This window comes from Natator depressus, chromosome 5 (genome assembly GCF_965152275.1).
Source record: "Natator depressus isolate rNatDep1 chromosome 5, rNatDep2.hap1, whole genome shotgun sequence".
NCBI lineage: Eukaryota > Metazoa > Chordata > Testudines > Cheloniidae > Natator > Natator depressus.
The window spans coordinates 127,716,111-127,739,849 of record NC_134238.1 but is presented as its reverse complement, the minus strand read 5'-3'; the positions used below and the strand labels follow the sequence as shown (position 1 = coordinate 127,739,849).

The window sequence follows — 23,739 nt, the reverse complement described above, 5'->3', positions numbered from 1 at the left end:
GTTGAAAGCAGCTATCAAATCCCCCCTCATTCTTCTCTTCTGCAGACTAAACAATCCCAGCTCCCTCAGCCTCTCTTCATAAGTCATGTGCTCTAGACCCCTAATCATTTTTGTTGCCCTTCGCTGGACTCTCTCCAATTTATCCACATCCTTCTTGTAGTGTGGGGCCCAAAACTGGACACAGTACTCCAGATGAGGCCTCACCAGTGTCGAATAGAGGGGAACGATCACGTCCCTCGATCTGCTCGCTATGCCCCTACTTATACATCCCAAAATGCCATTGGCCTTCTTGGCAACAAGGGCACACTGTTGACTCATATCCAGCTTCTCGTCCACTGTCACCCCTAGGTCCTTTTCTGCAGAACTGCTGCCTAGCCATTCGGTCCCTAGTCTGTAGCGGTGCATTGGATTCTTCCATCCTAAGTGCAGGACCCTGCACTTATCCTTATTGAACCTCATCAGATTTCTTTTGGCCCAATCCTCCAATTTGTCTAGGTCCTTCTGTATCCTATCCCTCCCCTCCAGCGTATCTACCGCTCCTCCCAGTTTAGTATCATCCGCAAATTTGCTGAGAGTGCAATCCACACCATCCTCCAGATCATTTATGAAGATATTGAACAAAACCGGCCCCAGGACCGACCCCTGGGGCACACCACTTGACCCCGGCTGCCAACTAGACATGGAGCCATTGATCACTACCCGTTGAGCCCGACAATCTAGCCAGCTTTCTACCCACCTTATAGTGCATTCATCCAGCCCATACTTCCTTAACTTGCTGACAAGAATACTGTGGGAGACCGTGTCAAAAGCTTTGCTAAAGTCAAGAAACAATACATCCACTGCTTTCCCTTCATCCACAGAACCAGTAATCTCATCATAAAAGGCGATTAGATTAGTCAGGCATGACCTTCCCTTGGTGAACCCATGCTGACTGTTCCTGATCACTTTCCTCTCATGTAAGTGCTTCAGGATTGATTCTTTGAGGACCTGCTCCATGATTTTTCCAGGGACTGAGGTGAGGCTGACTGGCCTGTAGTTCCCAGGATCCTCCTTCTTCCCTTTTTTAAAGATTGGCACTACATTAGCCTTTTTCCAGTCATCCGGGACTTCCCCCATTCGCCACGAGTTTTCAAAGATAATGGGTAAAATCCACCTGTGGTTGCCTGCTGCAACCCCCCTCTCCCACAATCCTTTGCCATTCTTTGGGACCAAGGGGCACCAGTGCCCAAGGCCCCTGCAGTGGCAGGGAAATGATGAAGTGAGACATACCCGGATAATGCACTGGCACACTGCAGAGGAAGTTGAAAAACCCCTGAGGTCACGGTCAGCCTCACCTGGAGGGAAATTCCTTCCTGACCCCACCTCACACATTGTGATCAGTTTGACCCTGGGCATGTGAGCAAGAACCAGCCAGCCAAGTATCTGAGAGAGAGAGAATGCTCGGTACCACCTCAGAGCCCTGGCCTGCCCCATCCAACATCCCATTTCCAGTTGAGGCCAACCCTGATGCTTCAGAGGAAGGAGATTAAAAAACAAAACCACCCAGATTCAAGGGGGCGAGAGGGGGAGTAAGTGCTGTAAGATTGAGGAGCGCCAGGAGGAAGACAGTGCCTTGCTCATTCCTTCCCCTCTTTGGCTCCCACAGAATTTGGCAGGTTTTGTTTTTTGTTTGTCATTTCTCCGCCAATGGGGTGGGAGCACTTCCCAGATCATATCCAACTGGTTAGGAATTGCTGTTTTAACAGATTTAGACTATTAGGGCCGCAGGGAGGTCACTCTTTGACCTAGCTCACATAGAATCTGTCTCCGAGGTGAGCTTTATGTGGCGGAGAAAAAGGACTCTCGTGTAGGTGAAGAGCAACTTGTCCCTCAGAGACATGAGGCATGGTATCAACAGAGCAGTTCTCTCCTCGGGACGGGAAGCAAGGTTAATCGCCTGTAATCTGTAGTAATTGAATAAAATAAACATGTCTAATCTGTATGGTCATCTGTGAAATGGGGATAATGATGCTCGCCTCCTTTGTTAAGTGCTTTGAGATCTGTGGAGGAAAATGCTAAATAAGAACTAGGTGTTATTTATTATTATCATTGCCAACAATTCACTCAGCTGCAAAGGCACCCCGAGGCGATGGTGAGGTGTGCACAACAACAAAGAGACAGTGACACACACACAAAGCTCAGTGCCAGGAGACTGGCACAATGGACTGAACATGACAGTAGCTTCAGCGCCGCAGCGCACCCCACTGAACGTGCTCTGCCACAGAGGGAAATGTTAGATCAGCAGGGAACCCCTCCCATCACCGAGCTCTCACTCAGCTCTGCTAGGTTGAGACCTACGTTTTCATTGACGTACATAAGGGGCTAGGCAGAACCTCACACTCAGAAGTAACAGAGGTCTAATGTCTGAGACCCAGCCACCTCCCTGACAAGTCCAAATGATTCCCTACAGGGCGTTTTCTTGTCGTTTATAGTATCAGAGCACTGGGGATTCCATCACGCTGCTTGGGAGACTGTTCCCGCAACGGACTCTGCATGTCATTGTACATTTTTCCTGATATTCAATCTAAACCCAATCTTTCTTTGTTTCATCCCAGTTCTCCTACTTAGGCCTTGTCTGCACTACAGAGTTGTATGGCGTTAACCCCATCCCCGGAATGTGGATGCAGTTACGTACACACATACATATTATACCAATATAGCTATTCCCGTATGGGAAGGGGAAGAGCTCTACTGGTATAAAACACTTTTATACACCCATACGAGTTGCATGTAGGATTGCACTGGTATAATTATTAACTAACAGACAGAGTTACACCAATACAAAACCTGTACACAAATCAGGCCATATACAGCCTTCTGTCCTCCTACTTAATCCCTCCCCCCCTTGTGCTGACATGCTTTCAACACAATCCTCTTAGACACCTCTTTGCTGCCATGAGTCTCCACCAAATAACTAGGCTATGAAAAAGCAGGGTTAAATGCAAAGCATGCCCCGTCCCAAGACAGGGCTCCAATACTAACACAACAGCGATAGGAATATATATAAAAACAGCACATACTCTAGAAGTGCAAACAATCCAAGGAGCTCAAAGGGCTTGACAAAAATGAAGTAGCCAATCCATGAACCACTGTGAGGAGGTGACTGCCCTCCCCACCATAGGCGCCGACTTCTGCTGGCGCCGGTGGATGCTCGACCCCCGACTGTCCCTGACCCCTCCCCAACTCCACCCCTGCCCCTCCCACCCCTGCCCTGCCCCCGATTACAACCCCTTCCCCAAAGTCCCCACCCCAACTCTGCCCCCTCCCTGCCCCTATTCCAACCCCTTCCCCAAATCCCCGCCCCGGCCCCACCTCTTCCCTGCCTCCTCCCCTGAGCGTGCCACGTTCCCGCTCCTCCCCCTTCCCTCCTGGAGCTTGTTAAGCTGCAAAACAGCTGTTTTGCGGAGGCAAGCACTGGGAGGAGAAGCGGGGACACGGCGCGCTCAGGGAAGGAGGCGAAGGCGGAGGTAAGCTGGGGCGGGGAGCTGCCGGTGAGTTCAGAGCACCCACCAATTTTTCCCCGTGGGTGCTCCAGCCCTGGAGCACGCACAGAGTCGACGTCTATGCTCCTCACTGCCAAGATGGGGGAAATACAGGCATTAAAATTTGATTTGTCCAGTGTTACACAGGTTACACAGTGTTACACAGTGTTACACAGGTGCCAAAGTGAGGCTCACATGCATGTGTCACTATTCGCACCAAAAGCCTGGGCCTCCTCTCCACTGGGACTAAACTGACTCTTCCCTTATACAACCTAATGCCAAAGGGGCCTTTAAAAAAATAAAAGTGACCTATCGGAGCTTTGGTAATAAAATTAAACAGTCAGACATCCTGTTTGTCTCAAAGAAAAGGCCAGGGAAGACTCCGCTGTCTACAGGCAACAAGCTAGAGTATAGGACAGAGCATGTTCTGGTCCTGGCTGGAGAGAAAAGCAGCCACTCAAGTCAGCCAGTTAGCAATCTTTACCCACATTTGCGAAGGGGCCTATCGAAGGAAAGGCAGTGTGAGCTAGCAGTTAGAGAAGCAGACCAGGAGTGAGAGGATCTTTGTCCTGTTCCTGACTGGCATAACCAGGATCAGCATCTGGCCCAATGTAAACCAGCTGTAATTCGAATGATACTTCTCCAGATCTAGAGCAGTGTTCTCACATGCAGAATCTGGCCCTCTGCCAACGACCTGCTGAGTCATCTTGGGCAAGTCCCACAGGGCCTGATTCTCCCAGGTGCTGAGAGCCCACAAGTGCAAATCAAATCCAGGGGAGATGGAAGTGTTCAGCACATTTGAAACGCAGGCCACGAATCTCTTGCTGTCTCATTCTCCCCATCTGTAGGATGGGGGTGATCATTCTTAACTTACCACCAGGAAAGAACCCTTATGGCCTGATTCTCCTCTCTATTGCACTGGTTCCACCACCCCAGTGAGAGGCAACCTGACCCTGTGGTTCTAGGCTGAAGGGGTGATGTGTTAGATAAATAATTGCAACCTGCGGGAGGGAGAGCTCAGCAGAATACATGGCAGTGGAGCAGCAAAGGGGTGTTCAACTGGGGCAAAGCTGTGCAGCATAAAACAAACCACACAGCTTAGCATGCTAAAATTAGCAGTGTGGATGCTGCAGCTTGGGCAAGAGCTCGGGCTGTCGCGCCCACCCGAGCCCCTGGGTCTGAGCTCAGGTGGCTAGACCAAGTCTCCGCCAGAGCCACAAAATCCACGCAGCTATCTGAAGCAGCCTAGCTTGCTCGGGTCTATCACCCTGGGCTGGGAGGGTCACTCCCAGCTGCAGTGTAGACGTACCCTCTTAAGCCTGGTCGACACCAGAAGGTTTTGCTGGCATTGCTATGTCAATTAGGAGGGTGAAAGAAATCACACCCCCGACCAACACAGCTAAATCCCTACGGTATGTGCAGTTATACCAGCAACAATGTCCTTTTGCCAGCATAGCTAATTCTGGTTGGGGAAATGGTTTACGGTCTACTGGCAAAAGCACTCTTTTGACACTCTAAATTGTACCTCCACAAAGGGGAGGAGGACAGATATACCTGTATATCGAGCCTGGCAAAGCCTGTTAAGCATACAGCCCCTCCTCAGCACACCTATGCTAGGGAAGCCAGAGTTAACCCCTTGCATGCCGGGAGCCCCGGTGTTGCTGCTGTACCTGGTCACACTAACACTAGTTAGTATGCTTGGATTGGCTGGACTCCTGAGCAAAGCTTTTAACTCTCTCAAGTTGCAAGAAACGAAAGGTTCAAATTAACAGGAACAGAAACCCCCCCAAAATCCAAATCGGGGACAGCCTGACAAGAAGGCAGGCACAATCATTTGAAACATCCCCCCCCGCATTTCCTCCCTTCCCGTTTCTACCACACTAAACAGAACAATAAGTGGTTCCACTTATTGGTAACAATTCTCAGACCTTTCCGGAGTGGAGGCAGCACTGTCCGTTGAAGGACGCTGGCATGGCAGAAGGGCAGAATCAGGGGATTCTCTGGCAGTCAGGGACAGGTGGGAAATACCAGGGGGTGCAGCGGCAAGACTCACTTGAGAAGTGTCATGGCTGAAGATGATGGAGTTGAGGTCCCCACAGTTGTAATGCTCGATAAGGTCCTCGGTCGTATATGGGGTCTGGAGACTTCCTGCTCGGAGGCTCTCCTGCTGCAAGAGAGTCTGATTCAAAGCAAAGATCACCTGAGGGAGGGAGGAGGGAGGAAAAGACAGAGTTCCTTATAAGTGCTTAACTCACTGGCTGTGAAGATAAATATGAACAAGAATCTTCAACTCTACTCCCACTCCAAGTGTGGTAATCCACATGCTTCACCAACCCACCCTTCCTGCAGAGGTATAGCTATTTACACATCAGAAACAACAGAGTACACTGACTTGTGGGGGCAGGGGAATCTATCCTGCCTCCCCTCCTGCTCACCCGAATACAGGAGGCTGTTGGGCTCAGGGGGAGACACAGGCTGTGGCATCTCTACACATCCCTGGGGGTTGCAATAGGATGAGTGACTCAGTATCTGAATGAGATCAGGGCCAGGGTAAGGGCTAGCAGACCGAGGTGCGACCCACGGAGACAGAGCAGCGGGCAGCAAGCGGAAGGGTCAGCACTGCAGACTGAGGGATTGTTTGTTACCAAGCTATGCAACTTGGGGGGAGGGGGTGTCTTTCTAGATCCTGGGCTGTTCAAACAGCAGCTGAGGCCAAGAGCACCTGGTGAGAAGAGGACTACTGGTTCTTTTGGGTGCAGACCTTGCTGGAGTTACCCATGCCTTTACCACTCAAGACTAGACCTCTGTAGCACACTCTCTCTGCTTCAGGCTTCAGCTTGGGGCCATTCAGAAGCAGGAGTAAGAAGAAGTATTCTGCACTGAGCAGGGCTTCACTTAAATCCCAATTCAGGAAAGCACTTAAGGCTTGAGCCCAACTCTGTTCACTGACTTTGATGGGATGGAAACACATGCTTAGGACTGGCCTACACTACGAGTTTATGTCAAATTTAGCAGCATTAAATGGAATTAACCCTGCACCCATCCACACAACGAAGCCATTTTTTTCAACATAAAGGGCTCTTAAAATCGATTTCTGGACTCCTCCCCGATGAGGGGATTAGCGCTGAAATCGACATCGCCGTTTCGAATTAGGGTTAGTGTGGACACAATTAGATGGTATTGGCCTCCAGGAGCTATCCCACAGTGCACCACTGTGACCGCTCTGGACAGCACTCTGAACTCGGATGAACTGGCCAGGTGTACAGGAAAAGCCCCGGGAACTTTTGAATCTCATTTCCTGTTTGGCCAGGCAAGCTCATCAGCACAGGTGACCATGCAGTCCCAGAATCGAAAAAGAGCTCCAGCATGGACCGAATGGGAGGTACTGGATCTGATCGCTGTATGGGGAGAGGAATCCGTGCTATCAGAGCTACGTTCCAAAAAACGAAATGCCAAAACATTTCAAAAAATCTCCAAGGCCATGAGGGCCAGAGGCTACAGCAGGGACGCAACACAGTGCCACGTGAAACTTAAGGAGCTCAGACACGCATACCAGAAAACCAAAGAATCGAACGAACGCTCCTGGACAGAGCCCCAGACATGCCGCTTCTACGCTGAACTGCATGCAATTCTGGGGGGGTGGGGGGGGGTCACCACTACCCACCCCTGTCCGTGGACTCCGATGATGCGGTACTCTCCACCATGCTGACAGGGAAGATGATGAGGAGGAGGAGAACGAGCTTGAGGAGAGCACACAGCACAACGTTCTCCCCGACAGCCAGTATCTTTTTATCACCCTGACTGAAATACCCTCCCAACCCAACCAAGCCGGAGAAGGGACCTCTGGTGAGTGCACCTTTTTAAATACAATACATGTTTTAAAGGCAAGCGTGTTTAATGATTAATTTGCCCTAAGGACTTTGGGATGCATTCACGGCCAGTACAGCTACTGGAAAAGTCTGTTAACGTGGATGGGGATGGAACGGAAATCCTCCAGGGACATCTCCATGAAGCTCTCCTGGAGGTACTCTAAAAGCCTTTTCAGAAGGTTTCTGGGGAGAGCAGCCTTACTCCATCCTCCATGGTAGGACACTTTACCACGCCATGCTAGTAGCAAGTAATCTGGTATCATTGCATGACAAAGCCTGGCAGCGTATGGTCCTGGTGTTTGCTGGCATTCAAGCAACATCCATTCTTTATCTCTCTGTGTTATCCTCAGGAAAGTGATATCGTTCATGGTAACCTGGTTGAAATACAGGAGCTGTCTTTAATACAGATGTTTTCCTGAATTAGGGCCATAGAGAGCACATAACGACAGTGCCTATAATCTGCACTGGCTGCCTGAGTGAGATTCAGGTGGTGGTTTTGGGCTATAGAAGACCTAAATGGATTTGGCACCTGACAGACCCTCTATCTAAGCAGGTGATGCTATCTGCTCTGAACACAATGCATACACACTGGGCAAGATAAAACAAACATTCCTCTCCTCTGGAGGTTTGCCTTTATTGTTAAGGTAAACAAGAAAAGGTTGTTTTCAGCCTTATCTTGCTCCCAAGCTTGGTTGTTCCCTACGGTTCCCCCTACAAGACCTCTTTATCCCAGCCCCTACATCCTTCTGCCTCAGAGACACTCAGCCCTTTAAACTCATCTGCTGTACCCAATAGGAATGACCTGAGCTGACATAAGAGCGAGTCAGCTAAAGACAAAAAGCCAGCATCCTCAGAACCTACCACGCTCCTGTAACACCCTTCCCTTTCCCCCCGCATCAGGGCAGCTGCTATTAGCAGAGGCGCTAAAGCTGACAGGCCCCCAGTTTAAAGGGGTGGGGCCTTTTCCCATGAGGACACATCAACTCTGGAACTGGTCCCTTTGCAGTGAGAGAGGCTAGAATTGCTAGCTTCCAGGACATTCTGCAAAGCTCATCCTCTTTGCCTTTGGAGCAGAAGGCGGGTTGAAGGATGTGCCTGGCTAGATATGGGGAAAATTATGCCAGCCTGGGTGGCTTTGTGGCATTTGCTGTGTGGAATTTATTCTTACTTGTTGTTTATTTCAGGTACTGCAAAAAGCACCTAGAGCTACTGGTGCTTTTCAACAACATGAACGGAAGATACATATAGATATAGATATGTATATTAATATTGGGTGTTTTATCACTTTTATTCTCCTTTTTTCCAAATAAACAAATGTACCAAAATACCAAATTCATCAGAACACAAAGTAAGTAAAGAGGATTGGGATAAATATTAATATGGTTAATATCAAATCTACGGGATGTGCACGGTGGTGAAGTGTAACCAGGGCCCGCTCTAGGATTTTTGCCACCCCAAGCAAAAAATTTTTTGGACACCCCAGCTTTTTTTTCGTGCCCCTCCCCCCGCCCCTTCCCAACCCCTTCCCCAAATCCCCGGCTCCGCCTCCTCCCCCGGGAGTGCTGCATTTCCCCCCCATTGCTTCCTGCTGCTCCCCCCCGACAACCCCCCGCCCTAGCTCACCTCCGCTCCGTCTGCTCCCCTGAACATGCCGCTGCTCCGCTTCTCCCCCCTCCCTCTCAGGCAGGGGAGAGGCAGCACGTTGAGGGGAGCAGGCGGAGGGGAGGTGAGTGGGGGTGGGGGGAGCGCAGGAAGTAACGGGGGGGGCAATAGAGGAATCACTCCCCGCCGCAGCTCACCTCCGCTCCGCCGCCGCCGCCTCCCCCACGAGCGCCGCCCCTCGGCTTCTCCTCCCTCCCTCCCTCCCTCCCAGGCTTGCCGCGCGAAACAGCAGTTTGGCGCGCGGCTAGCCTGGGGGGGAGGGGGGAGAAGTGGAGCAGCAGAACGGAGGCGAGCTGGGGGAGCGGGGGCACATTTCTAGGGGCAGCATGGCCGGCGCCAGAATGCCGCCCCTAGAAATGTGCCACCCCAAGCATCTGCTTCTTTTGCCCTGAGTGTAACACCACCCAGAGAAAGAATTTGTCCAGCGCCTGACTTTGGCATAACCGTAATGTTATTCTGACTACTGCTGATCAGACTGCCCAGTATCATTTCACTACTTCCTGGTACTCCCTCATCTGTCTGTATCCATCTGTTGTCACTTGTCTTATACTTGGATTGTAAATTCTCTGGGGCTGGGACTGTCTTTTTGTTTTGTGTTTGTACAGCTCCCACCACATTGGGGTCCTGGTCAAGAACTAGCATGGTAATACAAATAAAAATTTGAGTCTTGTGTGATGAGTTTTGGTGTCTATGCATACATGTATATAAACATATCCATGCATGCCACACAGAGATTGTTTTTTTACAAATGTGCCTGCCCAGAGGAAATTTTTTATCCATGCCCAACTATGGCAGTATGAAAATAGTGATCTCTGAATGCTATTTGACAGCAGTCTGCCTTTCGGATGGAAGCAGATACCAGCATTGGTCCATGCAGGGCAATTACTCCCTCTTCAACAACTACCTTGGCTCAAATCCAATGAACAGAACCAGTGACCTCAGGCGGCCTTATTTCCTCCAAACTAGAGATCTCATGAGCACCCTCAATGCCTCATAGGAGACATTAGTATTGTTTTTGTAAACTGTTTTGGACTGGTGACCTTTGATGGAAAATGTAAAGGTTTCCCCAACTGTGCTCAGAGGTCCATGGATGCATATACCAAATGTCAAGATTATAGAACAATGGGAACATGGGATTTAATCACGTCAGTCTGTCCCTCCCCATTGTATGTGCCTGCCTTCTGATCAACGGATGAGAGTACAGAGATTACAGAGCTATGTTTACACAATGTGAAATGATGTTGCCTTCATTACAACCAAACCTGACTGCCTACCCACAAAGAACTTTTTACATCGGTGTATTAGTATATATAGACACAATCTGTTTCAATCTCCTCAAGACACAAAAAACAGCACTTAATGCCCACATTTTTCAGGTACTGCAGGAATTCTGTTTCTCACTCCAATAGCACCCCGCTAAGGGCATGTCTACCTGAGGAAGTTCAAGAAAGTTAAACCAGGTTAACTAAAGGTGTGAATTTAAAGTGCCTCAGGGTAGTTTACACTGCAGCCGTGGTGTGATTTGCAACTCGTGTAGACATATCTGCAGTAGCTGTACTCTAGCTAGCTTGCTAAAAATAGAAGTGAAGATGCTGTGGCATGGACTTTCTCTGTAAGCTGCACAAGCAAGCACATACCTGGTGGGGTTTGGGGGTGGGAGACGGGGCATCTTCACTTCTATTTTTAGCAGGTTAGCTAGAGTATAACTACAGGTATGTCCACATGAGTTGCCATGCTCACCCCTGGCTGCAATGTAGACGTACTCGTTGTTAAAATGCATTAAATCCCACTGGATGCTCTCATTCAGAAGTGGCCTTAGCCCTGGTCTACACTAGGAGCTGAGGTCGAATTTAGCAGCGTTAAATCGATTTAACCCGTCCCCACGACGAAGCCCTTTTTTCCAATTTAAAGGGCTCTTAAAATCGATTTCTTTACTCCACCCCCCACAAGGGGATTAGCGCTGAAATGGCCTTGCTGGGTCGCATTTGGGGTAGTGTGGATGCAATTTGACGGTATTGGCCTCCGGGAGCTATCCCAGAGTGCTCCATTGTGAACGCTCTGGACAGCACTCTCAACTCAGATGCACTGGCCAGGTAGACAGGAAAAGGCCCGCGAACTTTTGAATCTCATTTCCTGTTTGGCCAGCGTGGCAAGCTGCAGGTGACCATGCAGAGCTCATCAGCAGAGGTGACCATGATGGAGTCCCAGAATCACAAAAGAGCTCCAGCATGGACTGAACGGGAGGTACGGGATCTGATCGCTGTATGGGGAGAGGTATCCGTGCTATCAGAACTCCGTTCCAGTTTTCGAAATGCCAAAACCTTTGTCAAAATCTCCCAGGGCATAAAGGACAGAGGCCATAACAGGGACCCGAAGCAGTGCCGCGTGAAACTTAAGGAGCTGAGGCAAGCCTACCAGAAAACCAGAGAGGCGAATGGCCGCTTCGGGTCAGAGCCCCAAATATGCTGCTTCTATGATGAGCTGCATGCCATTTTAGGGGGTTCAGCCACCACTACCCTAGCCGTGTTGTTTGACTCCTTCAATGGAGATGGAGGCAACACGGAAGCAGGTTTTCGGGACGAAGAAGAAGATGATGATGATGATGAGGTTGTAGATAGCTCACAGCAAGCAAGCAGAGAAACCGGTTTTCCCAACAGCCAGGAACTGTTTCTCACCCTGGACCTGGAGCCAGTACCCCCCAAATCCACCCAAGGCTGCCTCCCAGACCCGCCAGGCGGAGAAGGGACCTCTGGTGAGTGTACCTTTTTAAATAGTATACATGATTTAAAAGCAAGCGTGTTTAATGATTAATTTGCCCTGGCATTGGCAGCCAGTACAGCTACTGTCAACGTGTCTGGGGATGGAACGGAAATCTTCCAGGGACATCTCCATAAAGCTCTCCTGGATGTACTCCCAAAGCCTTTGCAAAAGGTTTCTGGGGAGGGCAGCCTTATTGCGTCCACCATGGTAGGACACTTTACCACGCCAGGCCAGTAGCACGTAGTCAGGAATCATTGCAGAATAAAGCATGGCAGTGTGTGGTCCCAGTGTTTGCTGACGTTCAAGCAACATCCGTTCTTTATCTCTCTGTGTTATCCTCAGGAGAGTGATATTATTCATGGTCACCTGGTTGAAATAGGGTGCTTTTCTTAAGGGGGCATTCTGAGGTGCCCATTCCTGCTGGGCTGTTTGCCTGTGGCTGAACAGAAATGTTCCCTGCTGTTAGCCACGCGGTGGGGGGAGGGGTTAGCCACGCGGTGGGGGGAGGCAAAATGTGACCTTGTAATGAAAGCACATGTGCTATGTATGTAATGTTAACAGCAAGGTTTACCGTGAAAGCGTGTACCCATTATTCTATAAAATGTGTCTTTTTAAATACTACTGTCCCTTTTTATTTCTCCACCAGCTGCATGTGTTTCAAGGATTACAGGATCTTCTCCTTCCCAGAGGCTAGTGAAGATTAGAAGGCAAAAAAAACGCACTCGCGATGAAATGTTCTCTGACCTCATGCTGTCCTCCAACACTGACAAAGCACAGACGAATGCGTGGAGGCAGACAATGTCAGAGTGCAGGAAAGCACAAAATGACTGGGAGGAGAGGTGGCGGGCTGAAGAGAGTAAGTAGCGGGCTGAAGAATGTAAGTGATGGGCTGAAGAGAGGGCTGAAGATGATAGGTGGCGGCAGCGTGATGAGAGGAGGCAGGATTCAATACTGAGGCTGCTAGAGGACCAAACTAATATGCTCCAGCATATGGTTGAGCTACAGAAAAGGCAGCTGGAACACAGATCGCCGCTACAGCCCCTGTGTAACCAACTGCCGTCCTCCCCAAGTTCCATAGCCTCCTCACCCACACACCCAAGAACATGGGGCGGGGGGCCCTCCGGCCACCCAGCCACTCCACCCCAGAGGATTGCCCAAGCAACAGAAGGCTGGCATTCAATAAGTTTTAAAGTTTTAAAATGCTGTGTGGCCTTGTCCTTCCCCCCTCCTCCTCCCTCCCGGGCTACCTTGGTAGTTATCCCCCTGTTTGTGTGATGAATTAATAAAGAATGCATGAATGTGAAGCAACAATGACTTTATTGCCTCTGCAAGCAGCAAGGGGAGGGTGGTTAGCTTACAGGGAAGTAGAGTGAACCAAGGGGGTGGGGGGTTTCATCAAGGAGAAACAAACAGAACTTTCACACCATAGCCTGGCCAGTCATGAAACGGGTTTTCAAAGCTTCTCTGATGCGCACCGAGCCCTCCTGTGCTCTTCTAACCGCCCTGGTGTCTGGCTGCGCGTAACCAGTGGCCAGGCGATTTGCCTCAACCTCCCACCCTGCCCTAAACGTCTCCCCCTTACTCTCACAGATACTGTGGAGCGCACAGCAAGCAGTAATAACAGTGGGAATATTGGTTTCACTGAGGTCTACGCGAGTCAGTAAACTGCACCAGCGTGCTTTTAAACATCCAAATACACATTCTACCACCATTCTGCACTTGCTCAGCCTGCAGTTGAACAGCTCCTGACTACTGTCCATGAGCCATGGCATTAAGGGGTAGGCTGGGTCCCCAAGGTTAACTATAGTCATTTCAACATCCCCAATGGTTATTTTCTGGTCTGGGAATAAAGTCCCTTCCTGCAGCTTTTGAAACAGACCAGAGTTCCTGAAGATTCAAGCGTCATGTACCTTTCCCGGCCATCTCACGTTGATGTTGGTGAAACATCCCTTGTGATCCACCAGTGCTTGCAGCACTATTGAAAAGTACCCCTTGCGGTTTATGTACTCGCCGGCTTGGTGCTCCGGTGCCAAGATAGGGATATGGGTTCAGTCTATGGCCCCACCACAGTTAGGGAATCCCACTGCAGCAAAGCCATCCACTATGACTTGCACATTTCGCAGGGTCACTACCCTTGATATCAGCAGATCTTTGATTGCGTTGGATACTTGCATCACAGCAGCCCCCACAGCAGATTTGCCCACTCCAAATTGATTCCCGACTGACCGGTAGCTGTCTGGTGTTGCAAGCTTCCACAGGGCTATTGCCACTCGCTTCTCAACTGTGAGGGCTGCTCTCATCTTGGTATTCATGCACTTCAGGGCAGGGGAAAGCAAGTCACAAAGTTCCATGAAAGTGCCCTTACATATGTGAAAGTTTCACAGCCATTGGGAATCGTCCCAGATCTGAAACACTATGCGGTCCCACCAGTCTGTGCTTGTTTCCCGGGCCCAGAATCGGCATTCCATGGCATGAACCTGCCCCATTAGCACCATGATGCCCACATTGCCAGAGCCCGTGCTTTGAGAGAAGTCTGTGTCCATGCCCTCATCACTCTCGTCACCGCGCTGATGTCACCTACTCTCCCGGTTTCACTTTGGCAGGTTCTGGTGTTGCATATACTGCTGGATAATGCGCGTGGTGTTTATTGTGCTCCTAATTGCCAAAGTGATCTGAGCGGGCTCCATGCTTGCCATGGTATGGTGTCTGCACAGGTAACCCAGGAAAAGAAGCGCAAAACGATTGTCTGCCCTTGCTTTCACGGAGGGAGAGCCTGACAACATGTACCCAGAACCACCCGCGACAATGTTTTTGCCCCATTAGGCATTGGGATCTCAACCCAGAATTCCAATGGGCTGCAGAAACTGCGGGAACTGTGGGATAGCTACCCACAGTGCAAAGCTCTGGAAGTCGATGCTAGCCTCGGTACTGTGGAAGCACTCTGCCGAGTTAATGCACTTAATGCACTTAGAGCATTTTGTGTGGGGACACACACAATCGACTATATAAAAATGATTTCTAAAAAACCGACTTCTATAAATTCAACCTAATTTCGTAGTATAGATATACCCTTAGTTTCCTTTAGCTTAATTCACTTTGGAAGTACATTAAACTGAAGTGGATTAAGGACATTTCTGAACAAGTGTGTCCACACTGGGATTTCAGAAACTTTAACTAAGGCCCTTTAATTTCACACTTCTGGTTCATTTTGTTTAATTTCCTGTATAGGCAAGCCCTAATTGACGCTAAAGACTAGAGGGGGCCTACTGAGACAAAGGTCAGCTCTACACTTTAAACCCGTGGTTCTTAACTAGGGGTGTGCATACCCCTGGGGGTACACAGAGATCTTCCAGTGGGTACATCAACTCATCTAGATATTGCCTAGTTTTACAACAGGCGGCTACGTAAAAAGCACTGGCGAAGATTGTACAAACTAAAATTTTATAGACAATGACTTGTTTATACTGCTCTACATACTATACACTGAAATGTAAGTACAATATTTATATTCCAGTTGATTTATTTTATAATTATATGGTAAAAATGAGAAAATCAGCAATTTTTTAGTAATAGCATGCTGTGACACTTTTATATTTGTGTCTGATTTTGTAAGCAAGTGTTTTTAAGTGAGGTGAAACTTGGGGGGACACAACACAAATCAGATTCCTGAAAGGGGTACAGTGGTCTGGAAAGGTTGAGAGCCACTGATTTAAACTTTTCCTGGTATAGAAATGTCAGTTGGGGTGTGATCTTTACCGTCAAAAGCCCTAAGATAGATGCGATTTTACCAACAAAAAACACACAACGAAGCAAGGACATTGTGCCATAAAGATGCAGTTTAAAACTAAAAACTACAATTGTCAGAATAAAGATTTAATCTTTTCAAACCTATTACAGGACACTGAGATGTACTTCACAAAGCCTTACTAATATAAATATTCGCTACAGCCCTTGGCTCACTACTCTTCGCTGAAAGGTGGGAGCTGTCCACCACAGAAGTGTGAAGATCAGCAAAGGTCTACTGGATAGCCAGAGAGATAACGCAGTTGTAGGAGAGGAAAAGCCCTTTTGCTGTTCTAATCAGATATTCCATATTTCAGCTAGAAGATCATCTAAAGCTCCGGGATAAGGTTTTCAAAGCCACCCAAGGGACTCAGGTTTTTGGATTTTGGATGCCCAATTCCCATCTAATTTTAATGGGAACTAGGTGTCTCATGCCTTGTTCTTTCTGCAAAAGGCACCCAGGCAAGTATAGCTTTATCGAACACCGGAAACCAATTCTGCAGCTGGGGATATTGACCTCAAATGGCTGCTTTCATTTCCATTTAGGGACTAAACAGTTCCTTCCCAATTTTCACTTTCCAGGAAGCAACACCCCCATTTTAGTTCCAACCATCTAAGCTACAGCTCTGCACAGTACTGAGATAGACATCCAGTAAGAACCACTTCTGAGCCAACATTTGCAGATCAGTTAGGGTGCGCTCTCCTGCTTGCATGGCACCCAGTTGTACCTTCAGCACCCCTTTGGTGTCATCAGGGGGAGCCAAAGGAACTCAAGATCAAGTCCAGAGCACTGGGAGGTAAAAAAGTCAAGCTATGCCAAATGCATAGGAATCAACAGAGCCACAATTTCATGCAGTAAATTCATGGCACCAGGATCCATGCAGTGCAGGGCGGATGATGGTAGTGCTAAAAATACTCTCAGCATCAGGCTGTTAAAGCTTTGTGAGGGCATTTGTTGGAGGTAGAACGTGGCATGTTTATCAGAGAAGAGTGTATGGTTACAACGCAGCTAGCGCACAGCACGGATTGCCGAAGGAAGCTAGGGTTTCATTATGTTGTACTAGCATGTGTGCCTTTGTAAAGGCACTCCTTCATTTAGGAACAGCACCTAAAATTCTCCCCACACAATTATTTTAGAGAATGGTGTCATTTCAGCTGTTTGCGATACCAGATGCTGCTTCAAATGGTGCCCCTGCTGAAAAGTTTATCTTCAGTAAACAGTCAATGATTGATAGTCCTGGGCATTTCATAGCAAGGAGAATTCCTGAACTCATGTGCTCAAGGTGTTTAATTTGTGTGACTGACTTGGTTCAGAGTTGATAACCTTATCTAGTGTTACTACTAAGAGAACATGTTAGTTCTATTACAAAGTGCTGATCTGGGAAGTCCACAGTAATTAGACTGTCAGGGTCTGATTCTCATCTCACTTACCAGGTATATTAAAGCAGGAATAGTTCTGCTGAGTTACACAGGGGTAAGACAAGTAAGCGACTGGAATCAGGCCCCCAGTTGATCTAGAGCCTTTGAATTGGATGCTGGCACCAAGTTAAAATCCCCCTGCAGCAAGCAGGAAACTGAGCTACTGTACACTGTTAGAAAAGGGAGAAGAGAATAGCAAACAGGGAAAAGCCAGGCAGAAATTTGCAACAGTAAGTTGCAAGAGACCTTTACAGTTAATTCTGCATAGCTGGGGAATGTTTAAATTAAGCCAGCTGTTTGTGTTAAGCTTGATTTTGCAAACCAGTGGTACATAAGGTAGATTTCTGTTCTCCGAGTGTCTCTTGCATCACACTGTATTATATTAACTCAGAAATCTTCCTTGCATTGAGATCCACAGGAAATCACTCCAAGTTTGTCCTTCTTTCAGAAATATTCCTCTCCTGCCCCCCACCCCAACACCACTTTCCATTAAGTGCATTCACACCAGCATCAAAGCATCTCCTGAAAAGATGTATTCCGAGAACAAAAGTAACAAGTTTATTAGAAAGGTTTTTTCCCCCTCCCACCTCTCATTTCCACTGAGATCTCTCTCTCTTCTCTCCCTCTGCCCCCCCCCCCTTTTTGTACTGTGGAAAAAATCGATTAAGCTCTCTGGTATATATATTGCTGCAAGTCTCTTTCTCCTCCCTGAGATTCCTTCAGCTGTCAGGAGACACTTGTCCCCTTTGCGGGCATTGTTGGAACAGCCTGCTAGGCTAAAGGGGTGGGGAAGAGGGAGTTAGAGCCCGGCAGATGCCTTTTTTGTCAAAGACAAAAGACCCCCTGCCATCCTCTCCACTTTTCAGCACTTTCATCCAGCCCGGATCAAAGCGCTGCTCTGCATATGAAAGGAACCTGGCATTATGAGACTCAAATTAGCCTATCGCCACCCCGCTAGCCTCCAAGTCTTCGCAACAAAAGCGCTCACATCTGTTCGATCATTTGCCTCATCTTCTATGGTTTTTTCTCAGCTCTCAGTTTTGAGGGCCATTCAACCCCTTGAATTATAGTTTGGGGGAGCATCTTCCTTGCTACAGGCCCGCTCAGCCAGACAATTTGCTTTTAACTGTCTCAAGGCATCGTGGCTGCTTTGGTGTCCCTTCTCAGCAACTCCCTGCATTGGTTGCCGTCACCCATTCAATTGAGTCGTGTGCTCCCTTCTCTCCTCCGCTTTAAGAGCTCATTTCTCTTCTCCCTCTTCACCTGAAGGGGACCGGTCCCTCTGTGCAAGTGAGCACAGCCGCCCCGAATCAAAGCGAGCCTCGAATCAAAGGCATCGTGGCAATGAAAGTCAATAATCCTCCTTTGTCATGGTAATGGTTCAAACTGAGTGCTGAGAAGAAAGCAGGGCTCCTCGCTTAGATGCAACGCACTTCTTAGATGTTCTGTGGCTGCATCTCAACTCCCATTGAAGCAAAAGGCTGGGAGTGCCCTTCTCAAAGCCTGGAACCTGAACTTTCCTGCTACAGCAAGTAACCCTGCAAAAACCACTCAAGGCATGGAGACAGCAGGAGTCTGTGCAGAAGTTTCGTTTAGAGAGCTACCAGAACACTACAGGGGGTCTGAGTATAAGCGTGCTATTAACCATCTCCTTCCAAACCATTCCCTGGCCTTATGTTGCACCTGATGTACTATGTGGGATATCGCATCAGATGGAATACACCCCACTGCCACCCTGACAACAAAGAGAAGAGCTGAGAGAAAAGCAACACTTTCCCTTACCCAATTTGTTTTTCAGGGTTAGAATCAGATTTATTAAAAAGAGAGACAGAGAGAGAGACCGAGACCCCTTAAGGGTCTGTTCACACTACAAAACAGACTATGCCAAAGAAGGAGTAAGTGTCCTGAAATCACTTCTAGGGGCAGATCTACACTACGGGGTTAAGTCGATCTAAGTTACACAACTCCAGCTACGTGAATAGCTTAGGTCAACTTATTGCAGTGTCTACACCGCGCTGGGTCGACGGGAGAAACTTGACTTACCCGTCAACTTACCTTACCTTATGCTTCTCGTTCCGGTGGAGTACCAGAGTCGACAGGCGAGCGATCTGTGGTCGATTTAGCAGGTCTTCACTAGACCCTGCAAATCGACCCCTGGCAGCACTGATCCACAGTAAGTGTAGACTAGCCCTAAGTACACCTCATGTTAATAACTGTAATAATACTACTACCATCTTGCATTCATATAGTATCTTTTGTCCCAGTATCTTAAAGTGCTTTACAGGCTTTAAGCTTACAACATAACTGATGGAGAAAAGAAATGATATAATTTATTTTCTCTAATCAGTGAACCTCTCTCGCTAAATACATCTAAACAAGCTATATTTAAAGGACATGAAGCCTGCAAAGTCAATCATACCAGAATTAACGTTGCCCATGTGTTCTAAGCAACTTCAAACAGAGTCTTATAAAGAATCAGGCAACTAACGATAGGTTTCATTGTCTGTACGCACACAAACCCCTGAAAGCTTCTCCTACTGGCACAGCTGCTGAACTGACTACACCTTTCTCCAAGTGAATGCGTCCACAACTCAAAGGAGACAACACTAGAATATTTAAACTCATGAAACAACCTCCAAGTCAGTATTACTATTGTGATATCTTAATCCCATTTCACAGTCCCTCTTGTCCTGACTCAGAGCAAGGCAGAAAAATCCCATGCTAAGCCAAACCCCTATCGAATTAATAAACAAAAAATCTATGGTTAAGATTTTAAGGTGGAGAGTGCATGTCATTCAGCAATTTACAGGTAAAAAAAAACAACACAAGCTGGTATATTTATCCTAAAACCAAGTATTACAAACCCAGGAAATTCAGAGTTAAAACTTGACAGAAATCCCAACACACTAAGGTAAGAAATGCTCAGTTAAGTGACCCAAACAACCTTAACTCTGCTCCGTAGGGAGGCCGTGCAGTAACCCCACGACTTGGAGTGTAAGCTCTTTGGAGCAGGGACTTTTTGTTCTGGGTCTGTACAGCTCCTGGCACCATAGGTACTGACTCCGTGGGTACTTCAGGGCTGGAGCACCCACGGAAAAAAATTAGTGGGTGCTTAGCACCCACTGGCAGCCAGCTCCCCCTCTCTCCCTGCCCCCCAGCGCCTCCCTCCTGGCTGCCAGTTTGTTCAACTTTATCACAGTGCCCACCACTTCAATTACTTAAACACTGAACATGTCCCCTCAGCTCACCTGGAGCTGCTCAACTCAGACGCACAGCCCTGCCCCCAACACTTCCCAGTTTAGTATAATTTGTGCAGAGACAGGAGAAATCATCCTTGTCAATGACCACCCAGTGTGTCTGGTTTGTAGTGACACATTAATGTGATCACATTTGCTTTTTATCTTCAGTCTTTTGAACCCTCCCTGACTCACCCAGACTCTTCAGCAATAGTTGTCATTGGTTCAGTAGCTTCATTGGCTGATTTCCTTTCAAAATAGCTTGCAAAGGTAAAGTGCCAAATTCCAGTAATGTATCAATACAGTACGTTCTGCATAACCCCCAACCACCAGGAGATCATCAGACCATCTGAAAAGCACACTTTTTTTCTATCTCCATTGTGAGCAGCCAGCTTCCACAGTGATAATCATATGTGCTTATTTAGCACATTTTATCTGATGATGTCAAAGCACTTTACAAACATTAAGACCTGGTCTACAGATTTTTTGTACTGGGACAACTATCCCAGTTAGGGGGTGATTTTTACCAAAATAGTTATACCGGTATAACCCCTAATGTGAATTCATTCATATCAGAACAAAGGTGCCTTATACCAGTATAGCCATAAGATATACCAGTATGAGACACCTTTATACCAGTGTAAACTGCATCCACACTACAGGGATTGTGCCACGTTAGCTATCCTGGCATAGTTAAGGATCATAACATAAGGTAAGTTCAAAGGTCGGAATGGGCTGAATATCTTTTCTTAGTTTGTGTGCTGGGGAGAGCCAGCCCTTGTTGGTACCTTACCATACCTTTTAAACATTCCCTTAACGTCCCTATTATTTTTCCACGCAAGAATGTATTGAAAGTCTTACCGAAGGCCAAGTGGGTTTATTACATCCACTTTGCCCACAGACAATCTTTTTTTTTTAAATGAACTCACACTGCTTGCATCTCACTGAGCCATATTTATTTCCTGGTGTCACAACAGGATGGGCTACCTAAGCAGAGCTGTGCGAAGAGCAGATTTTTCGGTTTGCTAGCAATTCCAAAGAACTCGGGGGAACCCACTTGTATCAGAGTTACACTGGGAAGGGGGCGGGGGGGTTGAAATGTTCAGCAAATCAAAACATTGGAAAAAAAGTCAGGCAGAACTAAACATGTTGTTTGACAAAACCGAAATGTTTTGACTTTGACTATTTTAAAACATTTTATTGGTTTTTTTAAAATAAAATTAAAGGAAATTTTGAAACAAAGTCATTTTGAACCAAAAAAATCAAAAATGTTTTTGTTACAAAAATGTTGAAACAAAAAACATTTTGGTTTTCCAGATCCTTTTATGTAGGATTTTGGTTTTTTTCAACCAGAACAATTTGGCAAAACTGACAGGAATGCAAGAAATGTCTCAATGTTACCAATTTTTTGCCAAAAAGAAGTTTTGGCTGAAGAATTTCACCTAGCTCGCTATATAAGTGCTTACAAATTGGATCCTTCCTTTTCACGATGTTGTAACCTTCTACTGAAGTCAAACTAACTGGTCAGTCACTTCCTAAACTGTCTTTTTTACCCTGTTAAAGAATGTTACTACATTTGCTTTCGCCAACCCTCTGGGGTCTCACCTGTTTTCCGTGAATTTTCAAAAATGATGACTAGCAGTTCCGCTGTATCCTGTGCTAGTTCCTTTAGAAGTCTTGGACGTGTGTCCTCTGGTCCTGCTGATTTAGAAATATTTAGTTTTACCAGGTATTCTTTTATCTTCTCCACGTCAATAACTTTCCCTGGCTAACCAACAGTGGCTCTAACCACTTCTTGATGTTTCATGCTCGCACACTTTTTATTAAAAAGCGGTTTGCTTCATCATACACTGATCATCCTTCCCATCATCCACTCATATTTGGTCCCCTTTGAGTGCTGTTCTTGCCATGGGTTTTCTTTTCCCCAGATATCGTTATAACACTTTTTTCCAGTCTCTTATGAAAAGGTGTCTCTATGTTTTAGGCGTATTATTGATATTTCCAAAGCCTTTGGTGTGTTTCATAAATAAAGACTCCCCCCCCTTGCACAGATTTCTTCAAGATTCTGTTGCCATTCAAATATTTGATTATTTCCATTGTCCTACCCTCCCAGTTCAGCTCTACGGAATGGTCTGTATTAGATATGTGCTCCGGGTTTAACTATTTAAACAAATAATATATTTAAACCAGTGGAAATCCATGATGCAATGGACTTAGAGTGGTTTAATTCTTGCTTATATTGGGTTAGCTAAAGTGCATTTACATACAATTGCAGTGGTTTAACTAGCAATTTTTAGATCATTTTCATGAAACCACTGAACTTTTCCAACACAGACAAGGAAGATTTCCAAGGCACAAATGGCAGTTAGATGCCTAGCTCCTCTTGACTTTCAACTGCCATTTGTAATATCAAAAATCTGCACCAAAGCCTAGATCTCATCTTTTACGTGTCAGTATTATTCCCCTTCATAGCTATTTTCTTTTGCGATGGAATTTCCCTTTACTTTGCCTCCATTACAATATCACTCTATGACCTTCCGTCTTTCACTTCCTCTTACTGCCTTCCCTGGGGTCCTGCCCAACAGAACTCTTCTTCATTTCCAAAATCTCTATTGAAATCAAGGACCTCCCACAGAAATCTTATCACGTACTGCAGTGAAAAAACCTTCCAAGAAAACACACACTTGGGCACACCTACAAATTCCAGCTTAGGGTTCAACATCACACAACCCCCTCACTCCTCCCAGTATTCAAATGCATGCACACAGGTAAGGCCATTCAGACCACCTTAACTCTACTCCCATTAGGCTGCCCTGAGAACAGCCTGAAACTCAGACAAACTAGGAAAAGCTTCTCAGCTGGTGTAGACGGTCACAGCTCCAAATGCAGCTATGACAGTTTATACCTGTTAAGGATCTGCCCCTTTCCCTTTAACCATTGCACAAGTTATGTATTGACATTTGTCATCACTAATGAGAGGAGTAAAGAATCTATCCACTGAGCTGTTAACACAGCTCCTCACCACAGTATGTGTGCCCTTGGATGACTGGAGAAGATTGTCTCAGAATTTGATGGTGCTCACAGTGGTATTTTTGTGCTCTCCCATTGCTTACCAACTTGCAGTAACACCATAATCAAAAAGTATTAGACGGAGGCCCTGTTTAGGGATAAGTCTCTATTAGCTCTATTATAGAAAAATGTACTTGTTCAATAAACGGATGAACATACATTAAATTGTCTGATTTGAATGACATTCCGATTGCATCAGGTCTTTGTATGAACGATTAAAATCCAACATGTCTGAACTTTGTAGCCTTTACATTGTTTTTAATTCTTAATAGGCTATGATAATAATCATTGCATGCTCTCCCTCCAACCAAAGCTTCTTGGAGTGCTGCACAAGCAGTAAACAGGAAATACATAAGTACGATATAAACTGTAGGTTTCTATTGCATTCAGGCCATAAGCATGTGAGTAACCCCATTAAAA

At 46.9% G+C, this 23,739-nt stretch overlaps 1 protein-coding gene across 2 annotated transcripts in view; it reads right to left on the bottom strand.

Moving 5' to 3' along the window:
- Nucleotides 1-23,739, bottom strand: part of LOC141987831 (metalloprotease TIKI1-like) — a 108,914-nt gene that overhangs the window by 33,194 nt on the left and 51,981 nt on the right. For both annotated transcript variants that reach the window (XM_074953618.1, XM_074953619.1), the window contains exon 3: nt 5,575-5,721. In XM_074953618.1, the coding sequence (XP_074809719.1) occupies nt 5,575-5,721 (147 nt within the window). The remainder of the gene's footprint in view (nt 1-5,574; nt 5,722-23,739) is intronic.